Source organism: Melanerpes formicivorus, unplaced genomic scaffold (genome assembly GCF_026170545.1).
Source record: "Melanerpes formicivorus ecotype bairdi unplaced genomic scaffold, bMelFor1.0.p_v2 SCAF_3, whole genome shotgun sequence".
NCBI classification, from domain to species: domain Eukaryota; kingdom Metazoa; phylum Chordata; class Aves; order Piciformes; family Picidae; genus Melanerpes; species Melanerpes formicivorus.
This window is the reverse complement of record NW_027142355.1, coordinates 27,849,704-27,874,833: the sequence shown is the minus strand read 5'-3', so window position 1 is coordinate 27,874,833 and position 25,130 is coordinate 27,849,704. Positions and strand designations below refer to the sequence as shown.

At 43.5% G+C, this 25,130-nt stretch overlaps 1 protein-coding gene across 7 annotated transcripts in view; it reads right to left on the bottom strand.

Annotated features, from left to right (window-relative positions):
- Nucleotides 1–24,797, bottom strand: part of ANKRD26 (ankyrin repeat domain containing 26) — a 57,660-nt gene extending 32,863 nt beyond the window's left edge. For 2 of the 7 annotated variants that reach the window (XM_068169746.1, XM_068169770.1), the window contains exons 1-16: nt 24,408–24,796; nt 20,770–20,884; nt 20,354–20,527; nt 20,153–20,259; nt 18,503–18,640; nt 17,655–17,779; nt 11,343–11,376; nt 11,190–11,262; nt 9,882–9,942; nt 7,436–8,445; nt 6,648–6,792; nt 5,316–5,377; nt 4,727–4,829; nt 2,591–2,619; nt 2,412–2,478; nt 2,253–2,297 (exon numbers count right to left, since the gene is read on the bottom strand). In XM_068169746.1, coding sequence (XP_068025847.1) covers nt 2,253–2,297; nt 2,412–2,478; nt 2,591–2,619; nt 4,727–4,829; nt 5,316–5,377; nt 6,648–6,792; nt 7,436–8,445; nt 9,882–9,942; nt 11,190–11,262; nt 11,343–11,376; nt 17,655–17,779; nt 18,503–18,640; nt 20,153–20,259; nt 20,354–20,527; nt 20,770–20,884; nt 24,408–24,610 — 2,491 coding nt within the window. In that variant the 5' untranslated portion in view covers nt 24,611–24,796. Of the gene's footprint in view, nt 1–2,252; nt 2,298–2,411; nt 2,479–2,590; nt 2,620–4,726; nt 4,830–5,315; nt 5,378–6,647; nt 6,793–7,435; nt 8,446–9,881; nt 9,943–11,189; nt 11,263–11,342; nt 11,377–17,654; nt 17,780–18,502; nt 18,641–20,152; nt 20,260–20,353; nt 20,528–20,769; nt 20,885–24,407 lie in introns of all 7 variants that reach the window. The other 5 variants (XM_068169776.1, XM_068169785.1, XM_068169755.1 and 2 more) reach the window with 5 other exon arrangements.
- Between the last annotated feature and the right edge of the window lie 333 nt (nt 24,798–25,130).

The following is a 25,130-nucleotide window of genomic DNA, read 5'->3' as shown; positions in this document are numbered from 1 at the left end:
CTAGACTGAAGCTTCTGGAGAGCCTACCCATTTGAAAAAAAGAGTATAATCAAAAATTCCCAGTGTTATTAAATCCCAGTATCTTTGCCAGTCATTGTGATTTGCATGCATTTTGATTAGTAGTTACCTGTGGAGAGGTTAGATGCACCTGGCTTTATGCCTATCAGAAATACACAGAAACCCCTATCCTTACAGAAGCTGCAAATGCCCTTTTCACTAGCTTGCACTGGAATATGGTTTTGAGTATTCTTCCCAGTTAGCTTTTACCTCTCCTCTCTCTTCTGCCTTCCATAATGACCTTTTGCAGCACGACTTAATTTTGGCCCCAAAAGAGATTCTATGAAGTCATTACGACGTGCCAGTAACAAAGCAAACAGAACGGGAAACTGAATTTCTCATTCACCATTTAACTGTGCAAGATACTGTACCTGTTTTCCAGATTTATGAACTACATTTGTGAGAGATGACATTCCACCCTTTCAGGTTTAGACATACTTGACCTGCAGGAATCATCACTCTTCATTGAAGCAATCCAAATTGTTTAAGCCCAAATCCAAACATAAAAGCCCCAAAGAATTTTTCACGTATACCTCTTACCATCTGATCTCCAAGTGAACACATGGGAAGAAACCAGCATGACAAATTAATAAAGACACATCAGAAAAAAAGCTGACATGAAATGAGCTACGAGTTTTTACTCTGTGTTTGTAGTATTATAACATAATGGTCCACTATGGGGCTGTATCTCACATTTACTGTATAAACCTACTGCTGCTTACCCCTTGCAAGTACATGACAGAGAAGAGAAAGAGAAGAGAGGAGGAGAGAGACATTTTTAGAATAGAATAGAATCATAGAATCAATAAGGTTGGAAAAGACCTCAAAGATCAAGTCCAACCTGTCACCCAAGACTTCATGCCTACTAGACCATGGCACCAAGTGCCATCAAGTCCAATCCCCTCTTGAATACCTCCAGGGATGGTGACTCTACCACCTCTCTGGCCAGCCCATTTCCATGACTAATGACTCTCTCAGTAAAGAACTTTCTCCTCACCTCAAGCCTAAACTTCCCCTGGCACAGCTTGAGACTGTGTCCTCTTGTTCTGGTGCTGGTTGCCTGGGAGAAGAGACCAACCTCTGCCTGTCTAGAACCTCCCTTCAGGTAGTTGTAGAGAGCAATAGAGTCTCCCCTGATCCTCCTCTTCTCCAGGCTAAAGAATCCCAGCTCCCTCAGCCTCTCCTCATAAGGCTTGTGCTCAAGGCCTCTCACCAGCCTCATTACCCTTCTCTGGACACATTCAAGTATCTCAATGTCTTTCTTAAATTGCGGGGCCCATAACTGGACACAGTACTGAAGGCGTGGCCAGTACATTTTGTCCCCTTAAAACAATGATGCCAAAGAACTTGAGACTATTTGTATTCTACATTTAGAAGTTGCAAGTTCACCTACTTGCCTATGTATCTCTTCACCTCTCCCTGGCTTATATTTTCAATAGCCAATTGTAGAACCTCTAAAATTCAAAAGTGGAATTGTTTATCATCACATTAACAAATGTGCAAATCAATAAACATTGGAACAAAGAAACTAAAAAACCATTACAGCTGCACCTCCTCTCTCCAACACATAGTGCACCAGGCAGCTTCTTCACTTTTAGCTTTGTTTCTAAAGAGGATTCCTGACAACATGCTGACACTGGCATTTCCTCCCACCTTGCCTCTCTTCCCCACTACCCTCCCTTATCTCTGAACCTTTTGGTCAGCTACCATGAAACAAGAAGGAAACCTCAGACAAAAGCATTGGCTGTATGCATAAAATAACTGCCAGAGATGTGGAGAAAACCCAGGCAAGTAATAATTCCTGCTAAGTACAGCTACAGCGTGAGCCCAAGAATTACCCTGTTGTACCTGCAGCTCCTGCACAGCTTAGCTTGCAGATTCCTAGCCTGGCATCAGACACAGCACACACTCAGAGAATCAGGAATATCAGGAAGTTTGGTGGTGTGGGGTTTTTTTTTAAAAGAAATTGGAAAGAAAGCAAACTTCAGGAGTGCCTGAAAAGGGGAGAGGACAACAGGTATGGTGGGGGAAGGGTATTTACAGTGTTGAATGGCAGACTGGAGGAAGGAGCATGCATATGCAGAGAGGCATATTTCAGTAGAGCTCCTGCTCCCAGAACACTTTGTTAGAACCATTAATTTAACATTAGGAAAAAAATTTCAAGTACAATGTTCATAAGATACTCTTATGAATACCTTCAATATCCTCTGCATCTTCTGGATCCAATTCCTGCAACAGATCTGAAAACAACAACAACAAGAAAAACCAAACAAACCAGATGCTTTGTTAAACATTCCTCCCCAGAACAACTACGAAGTTAAACCCAGAACCGTGTGAAGTGGTCATATCCTTACCCGATTCCTGCTGTCTTTTTTTAGGAGAGGTTTCATTCAATTCCAAAATAGGTTCAGGAGTCTTCAGCTATGAAAGACACAATCAAATGACCAAAAAAAAAAAAAAATAGTATCAAAATAACTACATTACTATTTGATGAGCAGAACAAGTAGTCAGTTTGACATGAACAAATGCTTACCTGTGAATTGTTTGGTTTCTCTGAAAGGCCTGGAGATGAAAAAAAGGTTTGGGAAGTGTTATTTTATTGAAGGTTTTTTTACTCCATTCAACACCAGCAGTTTCTACAATGAAGTATGAGTTGCAAGCATTATTTCACCACAGGTATGATACCTAACATTCTGTTTACCTCATCATATGGCATTTGTATTAGCATAGAAGAAATGGACAATGCACACTTCCCATTGTGCACTTTGTATTGAAAAAAATAACCCCCACAGAACTAGAACAATTCATGTCAAGCAGTCAGGTCATGCTTACTAACATGACAAGATTGAAATATTCACTCTTTTTGAGGAGTTGAACCCTGCTTTCTAAAGCCAAAGCTGGTCTGCTGTAACAAATGATCATAAAATAGTCAAACAGCAGTATGACTGTGACTATCCTACAAATGCTCCATGTTGAGGAGTGTTCTCCCTTGCATTGGTGGGATAGAAAAGACAGGGTGCTTGGTTTCATAGCTTAGTTGATTAGGTGGTGTTGGATGATAGGTTGGACATGATGATCTTGAAGGTCTCTTCCAACCTGGTTTATTCTATTCTACTCTACTCTACTCTATTCTATTCTACTCTATTCCACTCTACTCTATTCATGGGTGGAGACACAGAAATCCCATATACATGTCACTTGATGAGGTAAAAAAAAAAACCAAGCTAGTTCTCATCAGATTGTGCTGGCTTAGTTTGTAAGGTAAACAAGTCCAAAAAATGTTGATTGGTTGTAATCTGCATTTACAGCAGAGCTCCAAATACCTGTGTGTTTTTAAACTTTGGTCCAACATTAAATCATTTCCAAATCCACCTTTATTTCTCAAATTCTCTGCTTTAGGTGCCTTACAGTTTGAGTCCTCTCATGCAAGAGCACAAAATGTTACTAAGAATGTGTCTGTGGCAAGACTTTAACATATTTTTAGCAAAAAATTAGACAACAAACTGTATTTGATTTCAGCAAATTTGGTGCTCCAGAAGTATGGAAATAATCTTTTTATTACATAGAATATTACATAGAATAAACCAGGTTGCAAGAGACCTTCAAGATCATCACGTCCAACCCATCAACCAATCCAACCCACCCAAACAACTAACCCATGGCACCAAGCACCCTATCAAGTCTCCTCCTGAACACCTCCAATGACAGCGACTCCACCACCTCCCTGGGCAGCCCATTCCAATGGGCAATCACTCTTTCTGCATAGAACTTCTTCCTAACATCCAACCTAAACCTCCCCTGGCACAGCCTGAGACTGTGTCCTCTTGTTCTGGTACTGGCTGCCTGGGAGAAGAGACCAATGCCTGCCTGTCTACAACCTCCCTTCAGGTAGTTGCAGACAGCAATAAGGTCTCCCCTGAGCTTCCTCTTCTCCAGGCTAAGCAACCCCAGTTCCCTCAGTCTCTCCTCATAAGGCTTGTGTTCCAAGCCCCTCACCAACTTTGTTGCCCTTAATACCTTTAAGGTATGGTAATCACCTTTTAACCCCTTTTCACCATATTTTTAAAGACACCTTAGTAGAATCTCTTAAAGCAGACTTCCATGACAATTACTCAACAAGATTTACCAGCTCCCAGAAGTCTGTAAAGTTTCGCCTCCAGCTTAGCAAACTTGAATACCTGAAGACGACAGTGCAGTTTTATTGTAGCTATACTAAAAGCAGAACTAACAAGCCATTTCTTAAAAGACAAATCCTCAGGAAAGAAAGATAACTTCCTATGCTCAAGGCGCTCAAGACAGTCTCACAAACAGGCAGAAACCCTTAGCAAGGAAGCCTGATCTTTTAGTGAAGTTTTAGCTCCTAGGCAAAGCACAAGAAAGGTTTTGAAAGTTAAGCTGGGAAAAAACCCAGAACCAAACACACACACATACAAACCAAACCCAGCCAACCAAAAAAATGCAAAGCAGAAAACGCATCTTAGCTAGATTAAGCTAGACCACAGTTTTCTTCTGCTGCATTATCACCCAAGAACATTTAAATATTCAGGCAGGTCTGCCCTAAACCAGCTACACTTTTACCACTATGCAAAAAGAACTTGAATTAAAACAAACAAACCAACCAACCCAAAGAAATGCTACTAGACAAACATATAATCCACTACAAAGTTACCATTGTTGCATTCCCCTGCAATAATCCTTGCGTATATTCCATGTATGTCTGTAGTTGGGATAAACACACCGGATGCTGCTTTCCTCAGATTTCCAAAATCTGTCTGTGGAACCAAACAAAACCACATGTATGAGAATTGAGACAAATGCATTTTCAGCTCATTTCTATATAAAAAGCTCCTACTAAGCCAACTCACACAGCAAGGTATCATTAAACACCCCTGTGATGGGACCCTTGGACAGGATGCCTCAAGACACCGTATACTGAAAAACCAGAGCACGAGTGTTTTTGGCAAAATCCGTATCTCTCATCTAAGCTATTCTGTCATGTTGATAAACCTTGACAAACTGGACAGCCCCCCCCACAAAACATTAATGTGGTAACTGAAAATGTGGATTGTGACCCAATAACTGCAGGTCTGTGGTGATCCAAATTTTGTACTGAACTTGTATCTGTCGTTCAAGTTTGCGCTTCTGTTCCCTAGGCATGCATGCTGCAGGGGTGAGTGAACACTTCACTGCTCCAGTTGGATCTTAGTCCTACCCTCCCCACCTCTCCTAGGAACCCTTATGTTCTTCCTGGAAAGTACCTCAGAATCCCAGGGAGATTCAGAATCTTCCTCCTCCCCTGCTCCCTCTGCTGGAAGGGCACCTACAAATGAATAAGAAGCGAGACACTGAGCATTTATAGTTTGCTCTGTTTTCGATCCATCAGCCAAGCCCTGAATCCAAACAATGTGCAGTGGTTCCATTGTTAAGGACAAAGAAGAGCTATTCAAGAGAAACACCATCCAAAATATCCTCTCACTAACATCACTAAAATCACCAAGAAATAATGCTCTTTTTGTAGTGCTACCATGACAGACCACATTTGTCAGAGAGTCATCACCTTGAACTTTCCCAGAAGCTATACACATAAGCATTGACACTCCAAATATACAAAACCCATTTCTGTTTCAGGAGGTGCACATCCACATCTGTACTTGACCAGACAAACCTAAGGCTCAGTCTCACTGGTCAGACTAGACTACCTTAATTTCTGTGGATTAAGCTACTCCGTTAGGCAATACTGATCCAGGATTCACTTGTATGGAGACATGCACAGAAAGAAGGGGCAAAGGAGTGGGAGACCAGTGACAGCACCCACCCCAAGAAGAGGAAACTGCTGGTTCTGGCCTGGAGCCTTGACTGCTTACACTATGCCAAACACATGCTTACAGTAAAAAGCAAAAAGACACAAGAGCATCTATAAGGTGCAATACTTGAATACAGCAGGTTCTGCTAGGTCCCCATGCAGCACGTGCAGCAGCTGCACATGCTTTGGTAACATCTACCACACCAAGCAATTCTCTGGAGTTAAGACAGCGGAAATAGTGCCTTCATCTCCTGCTCTGAGACCTGAGGAGAATACTTAAGTGGCCAACTGACTGAGTTAATAATGCTTTCAAGCACACACAAGTGTGGCACTAGAGAGACCTGCATTTTAAAACTGAACAAGGCGGGGCACTGCAACAGAACAATTTTCTCATCTTGATTCAAATCTTTTCCAGGCTTCAGACAAGAGCAATCACAGTTTTCTCATCTGACAGTATGGGCCAGAAAAGGAAATACTACTGCCACACCCAAGACACTCTAGTCCTCCTTCTCTCTTTCATCTGTGCATTTTGTTCAGAGTTTAGGAAGAACAGAGCAACAAAAGCAAGAATGACACTTATTTCACATAGCATCATTTGGAACCCAACACCACCATTTTAGTCTTCAGGAACAAATGAAAAGGAACCAAAGCTAATTCCCACTAAGATTCACAGACATGGGAACAATTTGTTATCTCAGAAGTCAATCACCATTTTAGTTCCTTTACTGTACATAAATATTCATAGAGGAAGAACTGGGACCAGTATTTACTAACTTATCCCTCTCACCAGGGTTGTCTTTGGCAGCACTGTGGACTTGATGACTGTCATTACAAATTGAATTTTTCACACCCTCAACATCTGCAGTTTGTAGCTCCTCACTAGTTCCTTTCTCCTTCTGCTCCTCCTTTTCTTCCTGTTGAGGTGATTCTTCCTAAAAGAGATTGACCAAACCAGCTGTCAGGAACAGAATCAGGCATCACCTTTGCCATCCATTGACAACATGAAAAATACTTCTCTTGTTTAAGACAAAAGGGACACTTGGTTGAGCTTCTCTATGAAAAATCCATGAGCAGAAAGCAATGCCTAATATCCTAATATCTCACCCCTGGTTCTGCAAAGTCCGTGAGATGTACTTCCTTATGTCAGTCTAACTCTATCTTCATGCAAGTTACATCATTCCAGAACACATTCCTTCTTTTCCCCTACTTAGTTGCAAGGAAGATCCTGCTCTTGATTGTGTTCAAATTTGTTTCCTCACCTGCAGCCATCACACCATGAGTTTTACTAAATGGCAGTAAGTTTTCACAGGTGAAATCTGTACATGCAACTGAGATTCCAGAACAAGTCTATTGTCTGTTCCTTTTTTTTTTTCTGCAAAATAATTGCAACCAATAAAAAAAATTGAAGATACTGCCTGCTTTGGCTAGGAGTATGGCATCTTCTAACATCAAAAAGGATGAAGAAAAGACAGATGCAAAGAATAGGTATTAACAGAAAGAACATTTGCCATTTCTTTCCTGCCTATATGACAATTAGAGAACACCTTTGTGATTAAGTCACCCCTATATACTTACTTTGGTACTTGAGTGAAATGCTGCTCTTGAATTTTCTTCATGATTAATTAAGTGCAAGTTTTCACTTTGCTGTATCAGTGCTTCACAGACTTTGCCATCTACTGCTTCACATTGCTCTTCTTGAGTATGTGGATGACGAAGATACCGAAGAACTACAAAGTTTGGCTTTTGAATTCCAAGCCCTGAGATTTTTGCTGGTGACAGAGAATTGTTACCACTTTGAAAGCCATCACCAAAGCTTGACTTCTTATCCTGAAGACCACAACTATCTGAGAAAGGCTGAAGTATCTCTTTTTTCCTGTCTGTCACTTCAGAGCCTGCAAAACAAGAATCAGAATTTCTGTGAAACTTATCCTGAAACATGCTTTCCATGTTCCAGCTTTCTTGTGTATCTTGCAAGTTATTTCGATTTTGAAAGACAGCTTGTTTTGGTACTGACTTGCAAGTTACTTCATTATTCATTATCTTGGGAGACATGGCAGTTACATTTTCTTGCAACCCTTCATAACACCCAGTTATAAAAGATACAGGAGTATCCACAGATTCCTCCCCCTTTTCATCCAGTTCTTTATTTGTTTTATCATCATCACAAACATCTTCAGTTCCATACTGATCGTGCTCTTCATACTTAGGGTTCATAAAATACTCCAATCTTTGATTAATTTCCCCTTTAAGTTCCGTTTTCTCCCCCTGCTCTTCTTCCAGTATGTGATTAGACTGAGATTCTTCATCTTCCAGATCTGCCTCCTCCTTTTTATCTTGAGTAAGATCTTCATCCTCCTCCTCTTCTTCCTCTTCCTCTTCTTCTTCCTCCTCCTCCTCATCTCCATTGTCATTTTCATAATCTTCTTGCTCCTCCTCCTCCTCCTCCTCATCCTCCAATTCTTCTTCCTCCAGGTTGCTAGCATCTGAGACATCTTGATTCAGCAACTCTCCACATTCTTTGTTCAAGTTTGCATTCAGTGGGGCTTTTTGTTTGAGGCTTTTCTCTGGTGATGTTAGGCTTTCAACTATAGCAACATCACCACCATATTGAAGCACAAGAGAAGGAAAAACGCATGTGAACGATAGGAATTATGTACATAGCAACAGGCATGTTATCAGATTAAATGTACAAGAGAGGAGGCATTCAGGAATGTCTTGGAAAGGAGCCAGGTAAGGGATGGGTAGGATGGAAGGAGGACTTACCAGAGAATCATAAAACTGTTGAGGTTGGAAGAGACCTTTGAGATCATCACGCCCCACCACTTGCCTAAAGCTTGCAGTCCCACCACTACTACTAGGCCACTGCCCCTCAACCACATCCCTAAGCACCACATCCACGTGCTTTTAAATACTTCCAGGGATGGTGACTCCACCGCTCACCTGGGCATCCTGTTCCAATGCTTGATAATTCTTTCTGTGAAGAAATTTTTCCTAGTATCCAACCTGAATCTTCCTGGCACAACTTGAGGCTGTTTCCTCTTGTCCTATCACTTGTTGTAGGTAAGAAGACACAGACCCCCATCTTGCTCCAACCTCCTTTGAGGCAGTTGTAAAGGGCAATGAGGTCTCCCCTCAGCCTCCTCTTCTCCAGACTAAACAACTCCAGTTCCCTCAGCTGTTCCTCAGAAGATTTGCATTCAAGACCCTTCATCAGCTTAGTTGCTCTTCTTTGGACATGCTTCAAACCTCTCAGCATCCTTCTTGTAGTGAGGGGCCCAAAACTGAACACGGTACTCAAAGTAGGCCTCACCAGTGCTCAGTTGAGGGGGACAATCACCACAATTCTTTAGGCCCAACCATTGAGCCAGTTTTTCACCCAAAAAAGTGTATTGCCTGCCCAGGCCATGAGCAGACATTCTCTCCAGAAGGATGCTGTGGGAAACCATGTCAAAGGCCTTAGTAAATTCCAGGTAGGTAACATCGACAGCCTTTCTCTTGTCCACCAGGTGGGTCACCTTGTCACAGCAGGAGATCAAATTGGTTAAGTAAGACTCTCCCTTTATAAACCCATGTTGCCTGGGCCCCGATCATCTTGTTGTCCCATACATGTGACACATGATGTCATTCAAGATGACAGGCCTGAGGTTTCCTGGATTCTCCTTCTGGCCCTTCCTGTAGATGGGTGTCACATGTACTAACCTCCAGTCCACTGGGACCTTATCAGTTAGTCAGGACTAGCACACTGTCCCACAGGTATCAGCATGCCATTTCCAGCCTTCTCTCTTGCAAGCCCATTCCCCATCAACTCTAGTGTAAAGCCCTTCCAATGAGTCCCCATAGTTCTTGCCCCAGGATCCTCTTCCTCCTCTGAGATAGGCTTGACCAGGGACAAAGGTTCAGGAGGGAATTAGTATCATCGTATTAACAACACAACTTCATTTTTTCCCCAACAAACCCCCACTATTTAGCAAGTATACTTGTGTATAGCAGTATATCATGCAATCTTTTCCCAAAGGCTTACTGTTTCTCCTGAACCGCTGGGAAGCGTTCATTAACAGTGCCAAGTTTGGCTTCCGCAGCTTCTGTAAATACAGTTTTAAGGAATAAAGAAATTAAACAGGAACAATAAATCCTTGGTTCACAACAAATCTTTAACACAAAATATAATACCCAGGCTGTCGTTGAGAGTGCTCAGGGGCTAGCTCCATCCTCTAATTCCAGCTACACACACATCCCCCCTCACATTTGCAATTCCATGTTTCATCCCCAAAATACTGCACAGACACTCTTTTGCAAATTGTTTCCAAAACTATGTTTACATGTACAACAGCTTTAAAAATCTGGCTTTGAGATCAGTAATACTTAAGGAAAACTCAGCTATATTTAAAATTGCAGTTTCAGGATGCTTAGTGGCAAATGTGCACAACACAAGGAACTGTTAAGATCCCTAGACCTAATGCATAAATTGGTTCCTCCGAGCATACTTACCAGAATATTCCTGAATTTCAATATCATGCCAGAAAAAAAAGCATCATTTCTATTTACATCAGTGCAAGGAAAATGAAATCATGTTAAAAAACCCCATGCTTGCACCTCCAATATTACAGAGTGGGTTGAACTACCACGCTCAGGCTCCTCATCACTGCATAATCCCAGTGCAACAGAACATATGCTCCAGAAATGACTGCAGAAGTTGATAATTCTTCAGAACATTAGTAAAAAGAGTAATAAGCATTAGAGCTGACACAAAGAATAGTACCCAAACATTCAATAAAAGAGGAAAACATGCAGTGTGGGACCACATGCAAGCATGGAATGCCATCTCATAGGAAAAAAGATGACCCATTTGAGTAACTTATCCACTGAGTGCTCTTGAGAAACCTGAAGAGAGGAAAGGAGAACTAGGTGATGAAGGATTTCAGTGTATCTTGATTAAAAAATGCCTTTTTTCTTTACAGTTAGGACTGTATCACCAAATTCACAGGAAACAATTAGAATGTTCAGAGAACAGAATAGGCTATAGTAGCAACTTACAAACTGTTAGGGTCTGCAAATGTGACTCAGATGAACAAGAACAAATGAAATAATGTGGTTGCTTATCTCGTCACCTATTGCTCTTTTGCCCCAAACCATAAATCTACTGCATGCTCTGTCACAGCTACAGGTCTTTCTGGAAAAACTCACAGTAGAAGAAAGACTGACAGGCCAGAGACTGCTTCTAAGGAGAAAACAATATTGGCAAGAACTGTAGTTTCTTTCAACCCCAGAGAAAAATTTGCCTTCAAATCACTTGTTTTTACAGGATGCTTTTCCTGTAAGTGCACCATACCTTGGGGGTAAAATTAAGCTCTTCTTCATAAGAAGTATGGCAGCTGTCATCACTCCGCAGTTTCTCAGAGCTTCTTAGAAAGCAGAGCAAAAGTCAGGGTGATGCCTCTCAAATCATTCCTCAGGTAAATGTTAGGTGTTTTTAAAGTCTTACCTTATTGAGTCTTCTTCCGAAAGGTCATCGATTGCTGTTGAAACATTAATTGCCATACTGAAATTAGAGTCAGCACACTAAAATTAACCAGTACACAGAAATGTTTAACATGGACACTTCTGTAATAACAGAACGAGAGTTTGGATACCCAATTCACCAAGAAACAGCATGAGCAAATGCATTTCCAAAACAACTGCTTTTACAAGTAACACCCAATGGAAAAAACCAAACACACACACAAGCAAGCAAGAACAAACCAACCAACCAACAACAATAACAACAGTAGTAAGTAAAGGGAAATGCATGCCCAAGTACCCACATTACACACATGAACACACTTCACATGCAAGAGTTTTACTAATTCGGTGTAACAGCACATTTAACACTATGCTGCACACTACACTATCTATCTCTCTACCCAGTTACAGATTATTCTGGAAAAGGTAAAGAAAACCAAAAAGCATAATCACAACCTAAAGGTTATCCTCAGGTAAAAGAATTACCAGCAGTTTTCTATTCTATCCCTGAAAGGGTTTTCACCAGACCAAATGGTTATAATCAGGGCACAGTGTCCCAGCCAAACCCAGGACAAACACACTCCAAGCTTTCATCAATGTTACGAAGACAAGGATCGGAGGATACATCAGGTCAGAAGAGCGTTCAGAAAGTCTCTTACCTAACCACCTCCTCAGCTATGAGGTCAGATAAGGTTGCTTAGGCTTTATCCAGTCCAGTCTTGCACACTTCCAAGAAGGAAGGCTGCACAACCTCTCTGTTCTACTGTCCTGGTGAATATTCTCATGTCAAATTAGAAGCTCTCATTTCCTTTTATACCTCTTGTATCTCTGCCTCCTGTTATGCACTACTGAGCAGCACCCAGCTTTGTCTCCTCCTGATATGTACTAAAAGAAGCTGCTAGGTCCCCTTCAAAGTTGCCTCTTCTCTATACTAAGTTCAGTTTCCTCAGCCATTCCTGCTTTTGATAAGTCTGACAGGCTTCCACTGAATTTGCTCACTATTGAAAGACCAATCTCTCTTGCACTGGGGGCTCAAAATATGCCTAGGCAGCAGGATACAATCCAGTAAGTTCCATTAGGGCACCACCTTCCTCAACCACTTGGCTATGTGGCTCTTAATACAGCCCAGGACACTGTTAACCCTCACAGTTTTAGGGCACTCTGATGGCTCATTCTGCCATCTGAGCAAAGCAGCTCTCCATCTGGGCAGTCCCAGCATGCTTTTAAGGAAACTGTTATTCCTTTCCATGGGCAGGACTTAGCATTTGGCCTTGAATTTTGGGAGAAAGGTCTTACAGTCCATTTATGCAGCTTTTATGCAGTCCATTATGGCAGCACTGCCCTGCAACATATCTAGTGATTCCTCTGATTTGGGGGTATTTGAAAACCTGATGAGAGTGCACTCTAGCACATCACCAATGTGCTAAAGAAACTTGAATTCCAGGCATCCATCCCAATCACTGCTAAAACCTCTTAACCATCAACAACTAAGAGGGAATAAAAAGGCTCTTCAGTTCCAAGACAGAAGAGAACAAACAAACAAACATAACCTCCACATAGTAGCTATTTTGGTGTTCCTCAAGTTCTCAGCAACTAACTCTTCCTAACTATTATGACAAAATTAAGTTGCTTATAAATAGGTGACTTTATGGAAGGTCATCAACCTCATAATGACAATCAAACCAAGGTCTTGAAACCACAAGCATGAAAGGTGAAAGAAGAAGGCATTTCATGCCTGAAGACATCTCCTCTACTATCAGTAAACCACAAATTATCATAGAAATTTTGCCTGTACTAGAAAGGGTTTGTGTGTGAACTTTAATGAGGACATCTCCTGATAGGAACAGGGTTTTCAGGCAATGAAAGACAGTGCACATATTGACATGTTTTTAAAATATTAATTATTTTTACATACTACTGTTTTCTATTAAGTCAGTATCACCAGTATCATCTACCTGCTGACCTCCCAAGCTGACTTGAACCGAGTGTGTAGTGTGGAACAGTCAGTGATAGACTCTTGACAGGTGACTTTAGTGACATTTTCATTTAGCACAGTTATAATTAATCAAACCAGATGAGTGAATTATCAGAACTTTTGCTTTCAGCGTAAAGTAACTTTAAGCAGTGATCAAAATCTGGCTGCACTATCTTCAGAAGATGAGAAAGTTCATGAGCTAGCTTTCAGACAAACCTCAATGTTTACCATAGAAATGGGATCTAGAAAAGCAGTTGCCTGTTTCCACTTTAATCGAAGTCTACTTCCATTTTGGAGGAACAGGAAAGTGCCTTTTTTTTTAAAAAAAATTATTATTTACTATCACTAATGACACAAAACAAACAAAGGAACCATGCAAAACACGCCACAAGCCTGCTCTCAGTTTAATGACAAGAGAGTCCAGCATATATTGATTTGCCCACGCTGAACCAAATCACACACTGAAGTTATGCCACTGACCAGAACGTAGATGTGACAAGCAGTCAAGACAAACACCCTGTTCCCCCAAAGCTGTCTGTTGGGCAGGTCACAACTGCACCAAAACAGCAGGGGGTGTCATGCATATGTGTCTGTACATCTGCGCATTGTGGAACAAAGTTTTAGAATACAAATCACTATCCAACTGCTCTGCCCATCCCACTCAGCAAAACAAGTCCAACACCATCTAATCAACTAAACTATGGTACTAAGTGCTCATCCAGTCTCTTCTTAAACACTTCCAGGGATGGTGACTCCACCACCTCGCTGGGCAGCCCATTCCAATGGCCAATCACTCTTTCTATGAAGAATTGCTTCCTAGCATCCAGCCTAAACTTCCCCTGGTGCAGTTTGAGACTGTGTCCTCTTGTTGTGTCACGGCTTGTCTGGGAGAAGAGACCAATCCCCACCTGGCTACAATCACCCTTCAGGTAGTTGTACACAGCAATAAGGTCTCCCCTGAGTCTCCTCATCTCCAGGCTAAACAATCCCAGCTCTCTCAGCAGCTCCTCACAGGGCTAATGCTCCAAACCCCTCACCAGCCTTCTTGCCCTTGTCTGGACACGTTCTTTGTATTTTAAGTCAAAAATGGTGTGGTTCTGTTACCGGAGCTACCTGACACCAAACGTCTTCATGACAAGTCCACATATTTGTCTGAGCAAAAGGGAGTCTTACCTATATTAATTTTATCACATGGAAAATGATGTGGCAAAAGGGCTCATACCAAAAATACACACTTAAGGAGTTAAGGACAGACCTCAACATGGTTTATCATTCTTTCTGTATTTCTCACTTTTCTGGTGACACAGAACAATTTTTCCTGACCTTACGAGATGCAAATCACACTGAAGTATCTATTTGTTTTCCAAGGGGTCTAGAATGAAAAACTAAGAGTTTCTGCACGAGCTCAGGGAAACACTGAGGCAACAATACACTGTTTTGCAGTGCAGTAGCTAAAAAAAAAACAACACTGTGGCTGCAAACATACTAGAAATCCAAATCCTTGCCTTTAGAAAAACTGCATAGTTTGGTTTTGTGTTTTCCCAAAGAAATTCCAACATTCAATCTAAAAAGGCTGTCATTCACTGTGCTAGGATTAGAATATGTTCATTTGGAGGTTTTTGTAAACCTTTCTGTGATTAATATAAACTCCATGTTCTGACAACAAAGTAAACATTTAAATCAGCATGAGCCAGCTTTTTACATATGCTTACTTGCTCATTAGAGGAGAGTGTTTTGAAGAACATTAAACAAGTGAAAAAGCAGCAAAAGGAATAAGGACAACGTTGAAGATCCCAGAAAAATAGTACAGAAGACCAAAACAATAAAGAAAATGCCGAGGTGTGCGTTTCTCTGGTCTCTCAAAATCGCTGCAGCTTCTCCCCTAACAGAAACTTCAATGCCTTTCACTGCAGCGCATTGAAAGGGTCTCAAGTGATGAAGCCAGAGCCTACAGAACTAATGCTGATAAACGTTAACTACACACTGATCTCCCTTTCCTCAACATGCTGGGGACCTCTTTCAAGAGACTGACCACAAGAAGAAAAGGATTTGTACTGCTCAGAAGTAAAACAAGCTCTACTAGAAACAGACTTGGAACAGAGTATATTCTTTCTCCTCCCAAGTCCTTAACCATGTAACATTTTCACACTTAATGTGCCTCTTCCAATTAAGATAAGTAAAGATTTTCCATACTATTAAGAACTTACATTATTAGTATCATAAATTTCAAAGACCAGGGCAAATTATTTGGTTGGAGAGCCCATATTTCCCTGAGGGTACATCAGGTTTGGACTCACACAACACTATTATTATTCAAGATGCAGTTTTTAAACCAACCTAAGTCTGTAAGCCATTACAATGTGGTACCACAGCAACTACTTCCATGCACAGGAGGCAGTAACAGAGAGCGCTCTTTCAGTGAAAGCAACATTTTGCTGCTTAAACTAACTGTACCAAGCTCTTATGAAATTAACCCACACAAACAAAAATCTTCCTTCAATCTATCAACAAACTTTACAGATCTCAACTAGATCAAAGCAACTGTTTCCAACTCAAAGGAAAAAAAAAGGTTTGGCTCTAAATTAATTCCCATACCTGGGAAAAGACATTAGGGAAAAATATCCTGTGTTTTGCTCATATTTCTTGACAAGTTTAAAACAGGAGTAATGAACTGTGTTTGAATGCTCCTGCCCATTTGGGATAGAGTTCTGATACAACACCCTTTAAAAAACAGAATTAATAGGACCCCCCCACACACTGTAGGGCCTCAGATGTGAAAATACAAAACTATTTCATTTATATTGAAAATATTTGATTTCTAAGATGTCTGTAGGGCTATGTGAGCTCATAAGCATAGACTGGATGTTAAAAACCTCACTGAAAGAGTTAATTCTTTTATCACCAGACAATTTAGTTATTTTTCTGGATCACAAGGTAATATTAATTTGTTTCATTTTCTTCCAGAAAGTTACTGAAAGTGCAAGAAAAGCATTGCTTTTATTCTTAATCAAACTACATCAAAGAAAACACACTGTACGTAGACACTGCGTTGTGATTGTAATGGGTTGTCCAGGGAGGTGGTCGAGGCCTAGTCCCTGGAGGTGTTTAAGCCCAGGCTAGATGAGGCTCTGGCCAGCCTGATTTAGTGTGGGGTGTCCCTGCCCATGGCAGGGGGGTTGGAACTAGATGATCCTTGTGGTCCCTTCCAACCCTGACTGATACTATGATAAGTTACTTTACCAAGACAACTTTTCCTAACTATATCTTTATACCACCTACACAGAAACAATTTTAAATGATGCTGAGAAATAAGATGACTCAGTAAAAGGAGCTTAGTGCAGATGAAACTATTAATATTAAAACAAACCCATGGAATCTCAGTGATGTGTATCTTCCAGCTAACACATCTATGGCTTTCCTACTGCAAAGGAAAATACTCAATCTGAGCCTACTGCTTTTGCATTTGGATTTTCACAATCCAAATGGCCATCTACAGGTAAAACTACACTCCTGAAAATCACTCTTGCCTAGTTTCTTCCCTGTCCTCCTCTCTCTCTCTCTATGGGAAGGCCTATGCAGGTGGGCAATTTAGAATAGAATAGACCACACCAGACGAGACGAGACCTTCAAGATCATCGCGTCCAACCTATCATCCAACACCACCTAATCAACTAATCCATGCAACCAAGCACCCTGTCAAGTCTCCTCCTGAACCTCCAGTGATGGTGACTCTACCACCTCCCCAGGCAGCCCATTCCAATGGGCAATCACTCTCTCTGTGTAAAACTTCCTCCTGACCTCCAGCCTGAACCTCCCCTGGCACAGCCTGCGACTGTGTCCTCTTGTTCTGGAACTGGCTGCCTGGGAGAAGAGATCAACATCCGCCTGTCTACAACCTCCCTTCAGGTAGTTGTAGAGAGCAATAAGGTCACCCCTGAGTCTCCTCTTCTCCAGGCTAAGCAACCCCAGCTCCCTCAGCCTCTCCTCATAGGGCTTGTGTTCCAATCCCCTCACCAACTTCATTGCCTTTCTCTGGACACACTCCAGCAAGTCAACCTCCTTCCTAAACTGAGGGGCCCAGAACTGGACACAGTATTAGAGGTGTGGCCTAACCAGTGCAGTGAACATGAAGCGCACAAGTCCCAACTGCCTTCACAGCCTGACAAGCAGCATCTCCAACTAGCAATAAATAAGCACATTCACAAAACTTCTTGTGCTACTCTACTAAAGTCAGTGGTGGACACAAGTATTAACAAACCACCTAAAAGAAAAGGCCACAGTGATCATCTTTGTGAGCTCCTCTATGGTCAGAGATCTTACCTCTGTCCATAGCAGGTGCACCCAATGTTAAGCCAGCAGTTCCTGCCCGGAAAGGAGTGCTAAGTACACCTGCAGAAGCTCCTGCATTTTCCCAGTCTGTGTGTTCTGCCAGTTGTTCACTGAGACTGTATAAAAAAAAGAGAAGAAATATATTTGGTAAAAATAACCACACACTTGCAGAACAGAACAGTGAACAGCCTCTTTTTAACCATCCTATGTGTATTCATAGCCATGTGAATTCACACACTTGTACGTATTCACCAAGAGTAATACATACAGAACTTAATTCATGACTATTACATGCTTCAATATTTACTACTTCATTCCACAGATGCACATTCACAGCTAAGAAGTTATTAACACCTGCTTCTACCATTTTTTTCAGCTTCATTTTTAATCACACAACCACCACAGAGACAAAACACCTACAGGTACAAAGCTATGCACAAGGGGAGTATTAACTTCTTAAGATGTTAACAAAAGGGGTAACAGTTAGATCTCCTCTGAAACAAAAGGTTGGTAGTGGAAGTCAGTAAGGACAATGATGCTGGTCTAGCGAGAGTGTTTTCATGCACTTCAGTTTGCCAAGTTCCACCTCTGGACAGCTACGATACAGACACATTGAACAGATATGAACTTAGCAACAAAACTTGAAATCTAACAGAACTCTGAGGAAAAACTGTCCTCAACTCCCAAACTAACACTAGACACAGAAATTACACATAGCAGAGGCCATGGCTGAGCAAAGCCTCAAGACAGGCCCCAGCACGTCGCTAACCCTCAGTGCTGTTGTCGAGACCGTTCAAAAGCCACACCACTGACAACTCATTCTCAAGTTAAAAATGTACCTGGAATGCCCATGAATCCGAGCATAATCCTCAGCTGTCCATCCATGAGCATCTTTATCGGAAACGTCCGCGCCGTATCGCAGAAGAGCTTTTATTGAACTAGACGCCCCAGCAGAAGCGGCAACCATAAGTGGTGTTCTGAAACATCCAAAATATGCTATAAAGCAGCTCACTTTGCACAGACATAATTGTTTGCATTCCTACTTGCTCTCAGAAAAAGAAGTTTTCCCTGTGACTTAAGAACAAACCAAATGGCCGAACCCAGAGAGTGGTGGTGAATGGTGCCACATCCAGCTGGCAGCCAGTCAGTAATGGAGTCCCCCAGGGATCAGTGCTGGGCCCCATCCTCTTCAACATCTTTATTGATGATCTGGATGAGGGCATTGAGTCTATCATCAGTAAATTTGCTGATGACACCAAGCTGGGGACAGGAGTTGATCTGCTGGAGGGTAGAGAGGCTTTGCAGAGAGACCTCGACAGGCTGGACAGATGGGCAGAGTCCAACGGCATGAGATTTAACGCATCCAAGTGCCGGGTTCTGCACATTGGCCACAACAACCCCATGCAGTGCTACAGGCTGGGGTCAGAGTGGCTGGAGAGCAGCCAGGCAGAGAGGGACCTGGGGGTGCTGGTTGATGGTAGGATGAACATGAGCCTGCAGTGTGCCCAGGCAGCCAAGAGGGCCAATGGCATCCTGGCCTGCATTAAGAACAGTGTGGCCAGCAGGAGCAGGGAGGTCATTCTGCCCCTGTACACTGCACTGGTTAGGCCACACCTCGAGTACTGTGTCCAGTTCTGGGCCCCTCAGTTTAGGAAGGAGGTTGACTTGCTGGAACGAGTCCAGAGAAGGGCAACGAAGTTGGTGAGGGGCTTGGAACACAGCCCTATGAGGAGAGGCTGAGGGAGCTGGGGCTGCTTAGCCTAGAGAGGAGGAGACTCAGGGGTGACCTTATTGCTCTCTACAACTACCTGAAGGGGGGTTGTAAACAGGCAGAGGTTGGTCTCTTCTCCCAGGCAGCCAGCACCAGAACAAGAGGACACAGTCTCAGGCTGCGCCAGGGGAAGTTCAGGCTGGAGGTCAGGAGGAAGTTTTACACGGAGAGAGTGATTGCCCATTGGAATGGGCTGCCTGGGGAGGTGGTGGAGTCGCCGTCACTGGAGGTGTTCAGGAGGAGACTTGACAGGGTGCTTGGTTACATGGGTTAGTTGATTGGGTGGTGTTGGGTGATAGGTTGGACGTGATGACCTTGAAGGTCTTTTCCAACCTGGTTTATTCTATTCTATTCTATTCAAAGAACGCTTAATGAGAACAGCTTTTTAAGAGCCACAATAAAATGGGGAAGGGAGTCAAAACAATTAAGTGTTCAGCAGCCAGCCAAAGCTTCTACACAGACAACAGTTACAGGCAAACTGTAACTATACAGTAACTATACTGTCGCTATACAGGAGATGCTTTTTTGACTTGAAAATGCTGCTGAACTGCTGGCACATTTCCTGCCAGAGGTATGACAGCAGACAAGTACAGATCAGCTTTCACAATTCCCACTAAAATAGCTCCTGCATGGCTCCCTGTTTTTTCCAGAGCTTATTCTCTCATCCAACCTAAAGATGAATAAGGAGAGCCACGTAGAGTTTTGGCAAATCCCTCACCTTTTGCACTGATCTTGAGCATGCACATCAGCTCCTTTTCCAAGGAGAAAATCTACCATCTCTTCCTGATGTTCAGAGACAGCAAGAATAAGGGGAGTACATCCCTCCTGAAAGGGTAGATAAATCAAGTTAAGAATCAAAGTCAAAAACATCTTTAAGAGAAATATTAATACAACATTTTGAAACTAACTCCTTATTTACCTTATTCTGAGCATCAATACTGGCATCATGCTGAAGTAATAGCCCTGCTACAGATGTGTTAGCAGACATAACAGCCAGGTGCAGGGCAGTGTTGCCATCATCATCTGGCAGATTAGGGTCTGCACCATTCTCTAGCAGAATAGCCACACATTTTTCTTGCTGGCACTGTACTGCCTGGGAACAACACAGAAGAAAGGAAAAAAATCTAGTATTTACATCTCACTATTATGATTCCTCCAGTTTCCCAATGCTGAAAAATAAGAGCACCTACAAAGATTAACTAACAGATGTCTACTCCACACCAGGCATAATATGCACGTTTCCACACAGGTCCAGGTAAAGATTCCTGCAAAATACATCATTATAGTGCATAATCAATAAGCCCCACTTACAAGAACAGAACATATTTCACATACCTTCATGAGTGGCGATCTCTTGTCGCTGTCAAAAACATTCAGCTTACATTTGTTTTCTACTAGATATGCGACAACATCCCCATGGCCGTTTGCACAAGCAAGATGCAGAGGCGTCCTAAAATTAAATACACTAAATTAGCACAGACAGACAGCTAAAAAAAAAAAATCATTTCAGGCTGTGACAATGCCCTCCAGCAGGATACACATGGTACAGCAACACAGACCAAAGCTTGAAGACTATGGCAAGTAAACTTCTAAGTCCTTCTGTGATCATTCATGTGCCAGGACGAGACTGGTTTTACAGCAAGAATATTACTGTTTTGCTTCACTTTGAGAATTTCTGTTTTTTCTCTAGCTTGCTTACTACTGCAGCAAAAACACTAACACACTTGCACCAAAGGCCCTCTGATGGCACGCAGCAAAACACAATGCTGTATTCCGGAATACAAGAAAGTAGTATTTGAGCTTCTTGACATGCATAACTACCACAATCATAGAAACTCTTAACTGAAGGAGGGAATACTGTATTTCCATATCACCAGCACAAGAAAATGAAATTTTTCTCCTGCAAGTTAAAGCCTGACAGAAAGAAAAGTGCTCCTTCAATCACAGAACATCTTAGGCTTGATGTTAGTTAACCAGCTTGCTTGTACCCAAAGATACAATCACCCAGAAAGCATTGCATGTATTTCCCTCTAAATCACTGGCACAAAGCAGTGGATGCTTCACTCTGTGCAGTAGAAAAAGTGTGGGCTGCTCTGCAGCCTACCCATCCCAACAGAGCAGGAGACAAGCTAGAAAACAGTTCAGACCTTCCTCCCTTGAAGATTATGCAATAAAAATCCTGCAGTCCCTCAAAAACCAAGGGGAATGCTAACACTAGTTTTGAACTGCATCTCCTCAGTGTGCAGGAAGCTCAACTAATCTTGCAATTCTTTTGGTTCCTTGTTGAGAGATGGAAACAGAATGGTTCCCTGGCTAGGTAGAGGAGAGGCAGAGGTACACAAATGCGGTGTAATAAAGACAGTAATTTGTAATGCTTATACTTCTTGTCACAGGGCAGGTGATGAGCCTCCTCCATAACAACAAGGATGAGAACAAGAAAAACACACAAAACCTCAAAGAACTTGTAATGTGGTGCTACAGATAGGGATCAGACTGAAGTATCAACAGAAGAGCCCCTCAAGAGGGTCTAACACCACTTTTTGAGAAATTCCAATGGAAGTATACAGCACATTTCATCTTTGAAGAAATGACTGACTGAGATTATCTGAAAGCTAACCAGAACTGGTTATGAAGGAATCCATGATCATCTAAAAGCTGCTACTACCAAGACTCAGGAAACATGGTAAACCTGATGAAGACACTATCAGCTCTGCAAACAGAAAAGCCTTCAGAAAACCTGTGAATCCACTACTGCCCTCCTCAACCAAGTCTCTCAGTCTGACAACAGAAGAGAAATGTCTCTGCTCAGAGCAAGGCCTGCTGAGCTCCACAGGGAACAGGCTGGCAGACAACATCAGAGCATTCAGAGTTGCCTGTCCCTGTAAGAACCAAAGCTGTTCTGCCACTCGGCCCTGGGGACCCTACCTAGACTCTGCTCATTCTGGTGCTGTAATCCCAAACTGATCCCATGGGATAGGAAAGAACTGCTGATGCCTGAGCAGCCACAAAACAACCCCACTGGGAGAGCACAGGGAAACAGCAGGTTGTGGGCATGAGCTTGCAACAGTACTTGAGCAGACCATCCAGCAGCTACAAGCTAAGCAAGGTAAAGCCCTAGAGTTCACTCTGACAGACAGCTGACAGCGTAAATCTCTTACTGATCAGCTCTGACCCAGCTAGCATGACAAGCCAGCACTGGGTGTACCGTTTCCAACTCTGTGCTGAGTATTGTCTGTCACTCACATATGCCAGCTACTAACTGATGCTGTTCCAGCTTTGGACATCCCACAGGCTAGAGGATCTGCTTTAGGAAAGGAGTCTGTAGATGTGGTATTTGCCACATCCTTGTTCCAAGACTTTTGCTTTTGGAAATCCCAAGGCACAGAGCTGAGACATACACATGAACAATGCACGCATTTTAGCCATTGCTTCCCACGTTTCCTATTCTTCACTTCTATTTCCAATTACGTCAACTCTTCTAGTTCCTGGTGGACACGATGAAGCCCTAAAACACAGGTGCATCTGGTGGTCACTCGTGTCACACATCACACCCACAGCTCTAAGGCGGCATAGATGGGCCTGCAACCATCATGGCCAAGCAGACTGTTCACTGAATCCCTCTCATGTAAGCTCTTCACCACTAGACATGGTCATGCCAAAACCATCACAGTCCTCTTCTGAATTACCTTGTCTCTTGAAATTTTTCTTATAGTGTGTGTTACTTTATTTGCCCAATTACAACACTGATAATAACACGACACACAGAGGAGGCCTTCCCCAAATGAAGCAAACACAGCTTTCTAGGCAAGATGAACTCAAAAATGCACAAACTAACCAAGGTCCACTAAGAACTGGAGACTGATAGAGAAGGTAGTAGGAGAAAAAAAGAGAAACATTCAGCAGCTATGTCCATAAATGCTATTTGGCACCTCGACTCAAGCAACTGGAGAATACACAAGACACACTGAATATACCATAAAGTGCATCCTTCATCTCCAGCTGCATAAACAACTATTAACTGACAACAGACACACAATGCACATTACTAAAGTGCACATTTATCATGCTCTTCCTTCGTGGGTTTAGGTGTTCTCAGGGCAATAAGCTAACTGGCTGGCATTAGTCCAGTCTCCAGAATAGACAGCCTAAGAAGCTGAGCTACAGCTACTCTGATAAATCCAGCACCTCTTCAGAATATCATGAACGTTTCGACTTTGAGTCTTCTCAGAAAGGGCATTAAAGGGTTGACACATACATGACCCAAGAACTGGTGCTGATTAACCCCTTATGCTTACAAGGGAACACTAGGCACTATGCTGTGGCCCAGAGCTTCTCCTGAAGATACAATTGCCAAATTCTTTCAACGCTTGACTCAAAACCCCACACAACACCACCCGCCAGGAGCAGCAGCTTCTCTTGCAAGTTACTGCCCAGCTCAAACAGCTAGGTAACTGTCACCTAAAAACCAGTGTTGCTTTGGATGCCAGAAGCACATCAAGTAACTGCACATGCAGCATCAATATAGGACATGTTTATTTTGAGCTAACAACTCTTTCCAGACTGCAGTGCTTACCTTTCCTTAAGTCACTTCTAGCTAAGGCAGTGCAGCTTTCTCGGCTCAACGAAACAACCTGCACGCTGAGCCCTCAGAAATGCCCAGAGACGCCTGTGACTGCACTTTGACTTCAGTGTGGCCATGAGGCTCCTTCTACAACCCCCCTTTGCTTCCAGTTCCTTCCCATTCCTGCGTTCCCAAGTAAAGACATACGACTCCGGGAACGAATGCACTGAGGAGGCCAGGACAAAAAACGGGTGACAAGCCCGATGCGCACCATGCGGAGCCAGCCCTCCCGCTCCTCGCAACGATGTCTGCCCCCACCGCCGCTGCGCTGCCGGGAGCTGCCGCTGCACCCGGGGCTGCCGCGACCCCCCACCTCCCTTCCTTGCCCGCCTGGCGCTGCTCCCCTCCTTACCGCTCGGCCTTGTCGCGCCCGTCGACGCCGTATTTCTTCAGCCCCCGCCGCACCTGGGCCAAGTCGCCGCTGGCGGCCGCACGGTGCAGCTTGCCTAGGTCCTTCAGCTGCAGCTGGTAGGCACCAGTGGGGCTGGGCTGGGAGGCGCTGCCGGGCGGCAGCTGCTCCTTCTTCTTCTTTCCGAACCCGAAGATCTTCTTCATCCTGCGGCTGGGACGCAGGCACGGTCCCGCCTGAAGGGAGCTACGGCAAGAGGCAGCCGGCGGGCTGCCCCGGGCAGGAACAGGGCAGTGAAATCCTCGTCAGCGGCCTCGGACGGTACAGCTGCAGCGGAACGATCTGCTGGCAACCCGAGAGCAGAAGCCGGTTTCCCCGGTAACGGCGGCAGCCCCGGGCGCCTCAGGCCCCGCACGGCCGTTACTCTCGCGCAGGCGCCGTAGAACGGCGATGTCTCGCTCCGCCCTCGCGCATGCGCGGGCTCGGAGCGGTTGGGGCTGGTGGCGGCGCCGTTGGTTCCCGCTGTCAGCTTCTTTGCTGCCCTAGTGAGTGTGTATGAGGTCTGTCACACCGCGAGCGACGTCGCCTACTACCCCTCGGGTCCGTGCCAGGAGGCACCTGGGGGCGGCTGCGCCGAGTGCGGTGCGGGCAGTGACAGGGCTGGCGCGGACCGGGGAGGACTCTGCACCCCACAGCGCGCCTGGGGATCGCCGCTGGGGGAAGTTT